At 37.6% G+C, this 10,949-nt stretch overlaps 2 protein-coding genes across 3 annotated transcripts; both read left to right on the top strand.

Moving 5' to 3' along the window:
* The first annotated feature begins 58 nt into the window (after positions 1–58).
* bloc1s1 (biogenesis of lysosomal organelles complex-1, subunit 1) lies at positions 59–4,370 on the top strand. The gene is made up of 4 exons (XM_063910588.1): positions 59–317; positions 453–525; positions 2,865–2,997; positions 3,907–4,370. Exons 1-4 carry the CDS (start codon positions 257–259, stop codon positions 4,015–4,017), a joined length of 378 nt encoding a protein of 125 aa, XP_063766658.1. The 5' UTR covers positions 59–256; the 3' UTR covers positions 4,018–4,370.
* Positions 4,371–5,563: 1,193 nt separating this feature from the next.
* rdh5 (retinol dehydrogenase 5 (11-cis/9-cis)) lies at positions 5,564–10,110 on the top strand. Of its 2 annotated transcripts, none has more exons than XM_063910585.1 (6): positions 5,564–5,685; positions 6,539–6,609; positions 6,734–7,056; positions 7,165–7,423; positions 8,266–8,429; positions 8,997–10,110. In XM_063910585.1, the coding sequence occupies exons 2-6, from the start codon at positions 6,578–6,580 to the stop codon at positions 9,215–9,217; spliced, it is 999 nt and encodes a 332-aa protein (XP_063766655.1). In that variant the 5' UTR covers positions 5,564–5,685; positions 6,539–6,577; the 3' UTR covers positions 9,218–10,110. The 2 variants fall into 2 exon arrangements, with proteins under 2 accessions (XP_063766655.1, XP_063766657.1); XM_063910587.1 differs by having other exon boundaries at positions 5,593–5,685; positions 6,543–6,609.
* The last annotated feature ends 839 nt before the right edge of the window (positions 10,111–10,949 follow it).

The following is a 10,949-nucleotide window of genomic DNA, read 5'->3' as shown; positions in this document are numbered from 1 at the left end:
AATGCATCATCTGGTCCGATTCGTACTATGTGTGTTGCATTAATAATGAACACAATCATAATAATATTCGGTTGTTGACAATCAATGACGTCATGCGAAACGCCATTTGTTTGGGCACGCCCACTCCTGTAGTTCTCGCGCTTGGTCTCGTGATAGCGGTCAGCTGATAGCCTCGTCTTTTTTTTAGGAAAACCATGTTATTCAGCTAGTTAAAAGAAAGGAAGACATTTGCAATTATTCTCAAGGAGGACAGAAGATGTTGTCTCGTCTGCTGAAGGAGCACCAGGCGAAGCAAAATGAGCGGAAGGAGCAGCAGGGTGAGTGACTGGCTAACGTTAGCTGTCGTGCTAACAGATGCTAAAAACAAAGCTGACTGAGTTGAGTCAGAAGGCCTCGCATATCTTTAAAATTCTTTTTTTTCTCTTGTCTTTGTTCCTGATTTTCTTGCACAGAGAGATGCAGGCGTGAAGCTATCGCTGCGGCCACCTGTCTGACGGAAGCCCTGGTAGACCATCTCAATGTGGGGTATGAAATCCTAGCTTCTATCCCCCTGCAGTCTCTCGTTTTATGTCCTGGGGATTAGCAAACACATATTCTTAAAGCTCATAGTTGTTGGTAGTGAAGAAAGAATATACTCACATCTTGTACCTACAGGAAGTAGTAATTGCTACAGTGTAGGAATTCTCTGTGACAAAGTTTACTTAATGAATGTATTAAAGTATCATCATAAAGTGTATATATAAAAAGCAGAAGTACTCTTTATGCAGAATGGCCCTATTCAGACAATGCATATTCGTGAATAATTATGAATAAATTAATGTGGACATCACATAGCCAGTAAAGGTGATGATATTTGATGATTACTTTACCTTTCTAGCTTATGAAGGTTCCTCTGGTGGGTAGAAGTATAACAAAGCCGTAAGGGAGGCTGTGGCTCAGTGTACTAGTACATTGATCTTCGGATCAGGGGAGCACTGGTAACATCCCCATGGCAGTCCTTTGGGGACTGCCCACAGTATTGAATGTAAGTCGCTTTGGATAAAGGCGTCTAACAAGTGACATAGAATTGAATATGGAAATACTAAAGTAAAGAAACTCAAAATTGTATACTGATTGTTCCCTTCTACATGATGTTTTTTTAACAGCTAACAGCTAGTTAAAAAGCCAAAGATGTTAATAAAAATGAACAGACGAGTTGGTAATGTTGGTACCACAGTATTTGTTCCATTAAAAAGAATGTTTACTTATAATGGTCGTTTTGAAAGCTGTCGACAAAGTTTGGATTTTGTTACTGTTACTTCTGAAAAATTGGACGTATCTAAACGTGTGTCCTTTTTGAAGTCACAGATAAAGACATTTTAGTTACTGTGGTTCCCACTGCATATTTCAGTCAAGCTGATCCACCAACACTTTCTATTGAGCCTTTCAAAAAATCAATCTGTTATTAGCAAGGCAGAATTGGCCTTATATGTTTCAAGGTTTTATTGGTCATATGCACAGCATATACAACGTATATTTTGGCAATGAAAATCTTATATCCCATGCTCCTCCAACAACTCAACATACATGGTGCAAATAAGATAAATAAAATAGTGCAAAAAGAGAGAAGAATATTTACATAACAACAATAAAGATTTGAGGATGTGAAATATATACATATGTGGAATACATTGAAATTATTTAAAAACACTGTACAGTTATTTAAATACTTTACACTGTTGAATGAGGAGGTATGGACAATGCATATATTACGTATAACAGATGTATATGGCAGATATGTATAATATATAGATATGTGTACTATAAACAGATATGTATGGCAGATGTGTATAATATATATATATATATATATATATATGTGTATATGTGTACAATAAACAGATGTGAGTAGACATTAACAGAGCTCAGGAGTTCAGCAGTCTTATAGCCTGTGGTATAAAACTGTCTCTGAGTCTGGTGGTCTTGGTCCGGATGCTGCGGTACCGTCTGCCAGACGGCATCAGACAGAACAGATTGTTGCTGGGGTGATGGGGGTCCTTTAATATCCTACCAGCCTTCTTCCTATACCGCTGGGTGTAGAGGTCCTTCATGGATGGCATCTCCGTCCTGGTGATGTGCTGAGCAGTTTTCACCACCCTCTGTAGAGTGTTACGGTTGAGGGCGGTGCAACTGCCATACCAGGCGGTGATGCAGCCAGTCAGTATACTCTCGATGGTGCACCTATAGAAGTTGCAGAGTATCCTGGAGTCCATGTTGAACTTCCGCAGCCTGCGAAGGAAGAAGAGCCACTGTCGAGTCGTCTTGGATATGACCCTGGTGTGATGTGTCCATGTCAGGTCCTTTGTTTTGCTGACGTTGAGATGGAGGTTGTTGTCCTGGCACCAAGATGTCAGGGCTCTGACCTCCTCTCTGTACGCCATCTCTTCGCCGTCTGTGATCAGGCCGATGACGGTCATGTCGTCAGCAAACTTGATGATGGTGTTGGAGCTGTGTGTGGCCACGCAGTCGTGTGTGAACAGGGAGACACAACTACAAATAGTTCTTAAGATTGTTAACATTGTTAACGTTGTGAACATTGTGAAGAAACTCGGACAATCAGCTTAAAAACATGTCTGGTATGCAAATAACACTGCTCTTTTATGAAAAAGATTATGACCAAAATCCAGTGGTAACAGATTTAATCTAGTTTGAATACTACAGCAACTTTTTACTATAGAGGTATTTTTGGCTTAGTCTTTGAACTATCAAATACAAATGTACACTCACATGCCCCCATAGCTATATTAAAACTGTACATAATGCTATATGTTCATGTACTAGTAGCACTGCAGAGCATCTTATTGTTGTTTTCTGTTTTACTTCAGAGTTGCCCAGGCTTATGTAAACCAGCGGAAGCTCGACCATGAGGTGAAGACTCTTCAGGTGCAAGCGAGCCAGTTCTCCAAACAAACGGCTCAGTGGATCAGTATGGTGGAGGGTTTCAATCAGGCCCTAAAGGTAGGACACACTGTTGGCAAGAAAATAATCCAAAAACAGGGTTTTTCTGTCATGTAATCTGCCTATAGTTAATCTACCAGTATTTATACAGTATACATTTTGTGTATCTTTTTACATATCTCAAGTCTACTGCTGTAAAATCAATAAATGATCTGGATCTTTTGCTAAGTTGGATTCATTACAGGAGATGAGGTCTCTTATAGCATATATCTAACAGCAGCTCTCGCAAAAGGTATCACATTAATTTAATTTGCATTTGTTTTACTTATGAGTATTGGTTAATGCATATTCAATCATATTTACCATTATTATCATCTGTACACCTTTTAAAAAATAAAATAAAAAAGTGAATACATTTACAAAAATGTACTCATCAAATCCAGGGCTGCACCTAACTCACTATCATTTTCATTATTGATTAATCAATGTATCGCTTGATCTATAAAATGTCTAGAAACTGTGGGAATAAATATCTTTATTTATTTGAGTTTAATACTGTATGATATTAAACTGAAAAGCATAGAATCTCCTTATTGCAGGGACTGAAAACCATATTCACTGCCATTTTTTCATAACAAAACATTTTACTTAATTTTCCAAATAGTTCAGTTTATTTTTCAATCAACATATTGATCACTTGACTAATATAGCAGAGTAGTTCTGATCAAAACTAAAAGCGGATTAGTTTCTTCAAAGGACCTCGACACAGGTCCTAGATCTGAGCGGATTTGACAGGTGGTAAAAGCAATTATTAAATGAGTTCCCACTTCCTCTGCGGTTATCCAGTTACATCATCTTTCAAAGGGAGACATGATGAACAGGTGCCTGAAGTTTTTTCAAGCCTGCCTGTTGCTTCTGGATGTACACAGCGGTGATACTAATTCTGCTTCTATTCTCTCTTTTAAACAGGAAATTGGGGATGTGGAGAATTGGGCCCGCAGCATAGAGATGGACATGCGGACCATCGCCACAGCTCTGGAGTACGTTCAAAAGGGTCCGCTTCAGTCTGCTTCCTCATAAAACTTCTTGTAGGGATATTTATAGGTGGAACTAAACACGCTGGAGTGAAACTGAAAACCCAACAGAACTCCTTCCAGCAAAGAGTCAAGCAGCGATGACTTCGCTCGTCTGCATGCTCACTGGAATGGGCCCTCGCTGATGATGACTTTGCCACCTGCCGTCTTGTCTGTAATATCTTTTAAAAGTATTTAACTAGAAGGATTATCTTCAGCACCTGTTCACTTAATTATGTATGTTTATGCTTTTGTAATATGTCTATGTGTGATAACATCACCTATTGTCAGACAACTTAACTTTGACTTAAGTTATCGTTTAGAGGTAGAATATTATTTTTAATAAAGTAAAAAAAGGCACTGGTTTTGTTTTCTCATGAAACATTGCTAACTCAAGTGAGTGTATACAAACAAAGTAATATGGGATTAATTAAAAAGTACACGAAAACAAAGCATGAAAAACCTAATTTGAAAAGGGGAAATTTGAGCTGCCTGAACAATGTGAGGATGTTCAAACCCACAATCAGTGGTAGTTGTCAGTAAACTATTAAAAGTTATCAAAAAAGTGTTAAGACTGACTTCTGGGTCAAGGATTCGAGTTTGTCTATGGTTTAATGATGATCATTACAAAAACAGAAAGCTCAAAGCCAAATGACAAAGTACAGTAACAACATTTCACATTCAAGAAAAAATGCTGCTGAACTTTGGGAAATGGGTGATTGGAAAATTCATGGAATGTACAATGTGATGACGCATTGGGGCTGTTGAGTTCAGTCATGTAATTTCAGGCGTTTAGTAACCAAAAGCACTTTTAACTCACTGGGCATTATTAGAATAGAAAACCAACGTCCAAATTTAGCAGGGAAAACCACATGAAAAAATGTTTGCTTGTTTTTAGTGAAAAAAAAAGGTCTTGATTCAAGTCATTGTAAAAAACATATCCATTTACAGTATAAGCAAACATTTGACAAAATGATCAGAGGGCAAGTTCAAAGTTATTGTTTTTAATGGTGTGTGCAATTATGTATCAATTGTTCATACAAATTCACAATCCTTCATCACACTTTTGCTTTTTGCACCGGGCTTTGTGATTTCCCACAATACAACATACAGTGCAAAGGCACCAAGTATAGTGCATACATTGTTCGACGTAATAGGGCAGTGAACTGAATGAGCCAATTACATTACACACGTGTTTTAGAGTGTGCCAAGGCTTTAAAATGTGGGATTATTCCAAGTGTTATTTAACACTTAAATCACAAAGTACTTACACCGTATACCCCGGGAACCACTAGGTTCTAAAAAAGAAACAGGCCTGGTTTCCTGTTGAACCTGAAGTTATTTTAAAGAAGATAATGTGCTTTGAGGAGGGAATAGCTTACAAAAAAAATAAGTTCTTTGATATCCAAGTTCACATTGTGTACAGGAAGTTCTCTCTGTAGTCTGTAATTCCCATCATTTTTTAAACTTAACACACACACACACACACACACACACACCAAGTTGTTATGGATTTGGGATTACCAATTGCGGACTTGTCTTAAGGGATAAACCAAAGGGATAAAGTCTCTCTGTGACCAGCCTCTCTTGAGTTAAGACAGAAAAATAACCTGAAAGGGAAAGGGAAGCGGACGGATAACTTGTGGAGACCCTTCACTTCTAAAAGAGGGAAAAGGTAAGATAGTATATTTTTTTTATAATGATTTCTAACTTAACATTGATATATAAAAAATTACCTCCTTTTTATGAAATTCTTTCTACTGAGTATACTTGTAATGATCATAATTTCCTGCAGCAAATATGTCACAGTGTCATTTAATTCATGAATCAATTAGTTTACATCTTTATAATAAAGGCTTACAGCAACCAGTACTGGAGGTTGGGAATTACCTTTTCAGATTGTATTGACATGAATATTTGAAGTATCGTGGTATATTTCTGGCTATATATTATCTAGTGTGACACTAAATTCAAATTTCTTAACCTGATCAATTATGATTCAATTAGTTCTCTCATGCCGAAGACAAAAGGGTTCATTTATCTTTTTTTTTTAAACAACAGGCAGTTTGAAAAGTATGGATAACATAATGCGCAGAAGTGTCTTTTTTTTTTCTTTTTTTTCTTTTGTAATAAGCCAGAAAACTAATTGGTTTTCAGCAATGAGCAGCTTAAGCAGCTTCGTCCCGGGCATTACATTTATGCTTCAAAACAATGTACCCCTCCCACCTCGGGTCCCCCTCCTTCACAAATACCTTCTTTCTTCCATAAGAGTATTATCCCAAGATTTCTCATGTGCCCAGAGCAGTTCTGTATCACAAGCCCCTCTTCTAAGGCCCTCTGTGAACAAACCCCTTGTATCCCACCGTTTCAAAAAAAAGGTTCAATAAACCCCAAATATTATGAAATCGAGTAGGGATTTGGTTTTGCGAAATCCTGAAATAGGTCTGTGTATTTGCTTTCCCTTCCAGTCCTGAAGGATTGGATTTGGTAGTTTACTATGTCAAAACCTATTATTTATGATTTTTCAGCAAGGTTACCAAAAATCCTCCTCTTATCCTGGAAACAGCATGGACTTGCAGTTTGTCTACGACCTTTTAGGGTAAGAATTACTAATGTTACGTTACATTTCTGGCAGCTGTAGCCAAACCCTGATAACCTCAGAGCTTACACATCTAAAAAATAATTTCTCAAAGTGAAATCCCTTCCTCTCTGCTCTCTTTCAGGGAAAATGCTTGGTCATACATCGGTGCTACCTTCGTGGTGTTGTGGTTTATCGTGTGGCTGTACAGAGACAGCCTGGAGATCGAGGAACTTACTGAAAAGTATGTCTTTGTGACCGGCTGTGACTCTGGGTTTGGTAACCTGCTGTGTAAGAAGCTCGATCGTAAAGGTTTCCGCGTGTTGGCCGGCTGCCTCACCGAAAAGGGAGCTGATGACCTGAAGAGGGCAGCGGGGCCTTATTTGAAGACTGTCCTGCTAGATGTGGCAAGTCAGGACAGCATCGAGAAAGCCATGGAGTGGACCAAGAAGGAGGTTGGGGATAAGGGTAAGAGCTGATGCATTGAAGGCCTACATGACCGGGGTTACTGAAATGTCACAGTTAGATTTGTAACGCAAAATAAGTTATTCTACCTTTTGTCTTTCATTTTTGCAGGACTTTGGGGTATTGTCAACAATGCCGGACGCTCGTTACCCATGGGTCCTTCAGAGTGGATGAGAGTGGAGGATTTCCACAGCACACTGAAGGTCAACATGAACGGAGTGATTGGCATGACGATGACCTTCCTGCCCCTCATCAAAAAGGCTCGGGGCCGAATTGTAAATGTAGCATCGGTTCTGGGTAGGGTGGCTGCGAATGGTGGTGGATACTGCATTTCCAAGTTTGCAGTGGAATCTTTCTCTGACTGCCTCAGGTTAGCCTTACACAACCTCATAGAATAAAAGCACACCGAAGTACGCTATTAAACCAAAATAAAGTATGTTGTGCCATTAAGTCTTTATTGTTATTGACTGAGAGGAACACAAACTCCCCACAAATCCTCAAAATTCCCTTTTCCTGTCACATTCACAAAGACTCATAATAAAATAGTCTTTCGAGTCGTAATCTTCATATTGTGATTGTTCCATGAGGGAGATTTGGTTTTCAGACAGTGTTTTTATGAAACATTTTCTAGTAAATACAAACAAATAACAGATTTTATCAGCAAGAAAACACATTCCCTCTAACAGATTACACACAGAACAAAACTGCCTTAGCATATGCCAGACAGACAAGTATTGGTTAATGAGACCAGACAAGATTACTGTGTTTATCTATCAGATTTACTATTATGTTTTCATTTCTTACACTCAAGCTACTAAGCCCATATAAATCTTAACTGCCGAAGGGTCGTTGACTCGATACCTGAAACACTCTTCAGAATATAACACAATAAAAACACAGACTTACTGGGGATTGAAGCTAAAATGTATTGTTGTACAACAGAGGGACGATACTTCCATCAAGTGACAAGAGTATGTATCTGAAGGAAGAAAGAATCTCGCAGGCTTTATATGCTCTTTCAGCCGATGTGGCAATCTTCATTTTACATCAATAATCACATGTCATGTTTTAGCAATGGTTTTTCACCATGAACAAATGATTAAGTTTACAATAAGGCTTCTGAATAATAATTATTTCATCAGTTTAATAATTACGACTTGATAAATTGCATGTTCGATGGTAATCTACAATATGTGATATTTTTGTTTTCAGGAGAGATATCAACTATTTTGGAATCAATGTGTGCATCATTGAGCCGGGATTTTTCAAGACTGCTGTGACAAGCTTGGACCCCCTGGAGAGGGAGCTGCACCGCCTCTGGAACCAGCTCACCCCTGAAGTCCAAGCCAGCTACGGAGACAAGTACCTTGATAAATGTAAGAAAGACTACTGATCTTTATTCACACTCATCATGCAAACTAAGAGTGAGCATCACTCTGAGGTTTACTGGAAATCTGACAAAAAAAACATGTGTCCGTTTTATGTTAAGGATATTGATATCAAATATAAGACTTCATATTTTTTTTTATTTTTTTTTTTACAATATCTATCCTATACAACATACTGTGAGCATGAGTTCTAAAGTCACACTGAAATGGGATAGTTTTCAAATTTCCCATAAATGTGTCCCTTTTAAGTAACAGCAGCTACTGTAAATGTGGCAAACAGTCATAATTTTCTGTGTTTCCATATGAAAATCACATTCAATTTATTTTCTAAAACAAGCTGTTTAGCTGTACCTGAAGGCAACACAATCATTCCATCAAAACATTCTGTCAAATATATTTTAATACACAATAAATGAATACATTTGGATATTAAGTACTTTAAAATATCATTAATCTTATTTAATATAACATAAATACTTTGGAGGTGAAGCAAAGAAAAACACACTTCTGTTAAGTTTCATGCACAAATTATGTTCTCATTGATTGTCATTTTAGACATCAAGGTCCAGCGTTTTATCATGAATGCAGTCTGCGACACCGACCTCTCCAAGGTGACCGGCTGCATGGAGCATGCTCTGACGGCTGCCTACCCACGAACCAGGTACAGCCCCGGCTGGGACGCCAAGCTGCTGTGGATCCCCCTCTCTTACATGCCCGCCTGTGTGGTCGACATCGGGCTGAGGCTGGTGCTGCCTCGCCCGTCAAAGAGCGTGTAAATCATGCTGACTTTAAAGAAACTTGTTCAAAATTATCAGCTTTTATTTCATTTTAATGCAATGCAGAGGTTGATATCAATTAATTAATTAATTCATATATTGCCTTTCAAAATACCCATATTCCTTATCTATATTGTCCATGCAATACTCTGATGCTGTTATTATTTCATATGTGCATAATCTGCCATGTAAAGGTTTTTTTCCCTGATGTTTCCTTAAGACATGTACACAATATGAGAGAAAATGGTGAAACTGTATTGTATATTTTACTGTTTAATTCATTTTCTTGTAAATTCATGCTGTGCCTTTTGACGCTGTTATTTATGTTCCTTGATATGGATGCTGTTAACAATCAGAGGCTTAATTTAAGAGGATTTTATAATCAATAAACTCTCTGAATGCTAAGATCTGTTTAACGTGGACACAAATGAAAATAAATGGCATAAAGCTTTATGATTTACACACAACAATTTGCAGCCACAGCACAATGATTTCTGAATAGCCTTGTTGAATGTAAATGTATCAACGCACACATGCTAACGTATTGATTTAATTATTTTAATTGTTGTTGCTCTACTCTGGGTGGCCAAACACTCTATTGCCCTGAGGCTTGAATGATTTTACATTCAAAATCTAAAAGTAGGTTATAAATAAACATGTGATATACTGTGGTGTTATTAAATCACTGATTTTAGCCATTGTGTTGCTGTAAAAGCAACTAAAAAAGTGTTTTCTGGTCACTACTAAGTCACTAAGTGTTTGTCTATGAAAACAATCTAAACTTTTACTTGTATTAATCTTTATAACGTGCTTCTTTGCGCACAGTTCTTAAGGCTATCAGTTAGGTATCAGTTAAGCCATTGAAGGAATGTCCTAAACAGGTTCAGCTGTTGGTGAACGTAATAATAAAGTCAGAGGCCTGTTGGCTGACCCATGTGTTGTTGCACAGCAGGTCAAAGGATTTCTTTCACTGAAATATGTCTGCATACAGTAGTTAGTGACTGGTTTGAGGTCATTTTATGAAACCATCTGTAGCTACTAACTACTACTTTCTTGTGAAAATAATTTAAGAAAACTTTTGACTACTCTCTACTTTACTATTGTAGAATATTTTATTCATAAAACTCAATCCTGTGGTCACACATAACTTGTATCTTGACTGACACCCATAAAGTTTTAATAGCAGACCTCTCCCCACTATACACATTTCTAGCCACTGATTGGCTACTGTAGATGTCAGTCAAGTTAAACGAAAACCACCACATGAAGTAGCGTGCCTGAATTAAGGTTAAGACATAGACCCTCTGCTGCTTTCAAGTGCCCCTCGTAAAAAACACATATCCCTTTCCTAATTTAATGGAGTATGTTTCGACACTAATAACGAATGTGTCTCGTATTAAGTTGTATTATTATTACGTATTGCAGAGAGTCCCATTCTGAAGATGTTATGTTATGTTATTTAATGAACATTATTTAATCATAGGTATTACTTTAATGTCGCATCTGGTGACGGGCCAATTTGTTTTCTTGTTATATATATGCCTTCTATAAATAGTCTAAGAGGTAGCGTAAATTAAGACAACATATTGGTTGTTAATAATATGAATCTGCAATATCACACACATGAAATTAAAAGTTCTTATGGTAAACTTTCCACCACTGATTTTAACAGCTAACGCTGTGGCCTATCGTAAAAAGAAAAAGAGTTCAGGAGTCGAAATCTACAATTCCC

The sequence above is a fragment of the Eleginops maclovinus genome, chromosome 20 (assembly GCF_036324505.1).
Source record: "Eleginops maclovinus isolate JMC-PN-2008 ecotype Puerto Natales chromosome 20, JC_Emac_rtc_rv5, whole genome shotgun sequence".
Lineage (NCBI taxonomy): Eukaryota > Metazoa > Chordata > Actinopteri > Perciformes > Eleginopidae > Eleginops > Eleginops maclovinus.
The sequence above is the reverse complement of the archived record's forward strand: the minus strand, read 5'-3'. Positions and strand labels throughout refer to the sequence as shown.

Excerpts from the sequence above, each read along its gene's own strand:
- bloc1s1 (XM_063910588.1), top strand. The coding sequence starts at position 257 with ATGTTGTCTCGTCTGCTGAAGGAGCACCAGGCGAAGCAAAATGAGCGG. Across the intron at positions 318-452 it reads TGAGCGGAAGGAGCAGCAGG|AGAGATGCAGGCGTGAAGCT; the intron begins GTGAGTGACTGG and ends TTTCTTGCACAG. Across the intron at positions 526-2,864 it reads GTAGACCATCTCAATGTGGG|AGTTGCCCAGGCTTATGTAA; the intron begins GTATGAAATCCT and ends GTTTTACTTCAG.
- rdh5 (XM_063910585.1), top strand. The coding sequence starts at position 6,578 with ATGGACTTGCAGTTTGTCTACGACCTTTTAGG. Across the intron at positions 6,610-6,733 it reads TTTGTCTACGACCTTTTAGG|GGAAAATGCTTGGTCATACA; the intron begins GTAAGAATTACT and ends GCTCTCTTTCAG. Across the intron at positions 7,424-8,265 it reads TCTTTCTCTGACTGCCTCAG|GAGAGATATCAACTATTTTG; the intron begins GTTAGCCTTACA and ends TTTTGTTTTCAG.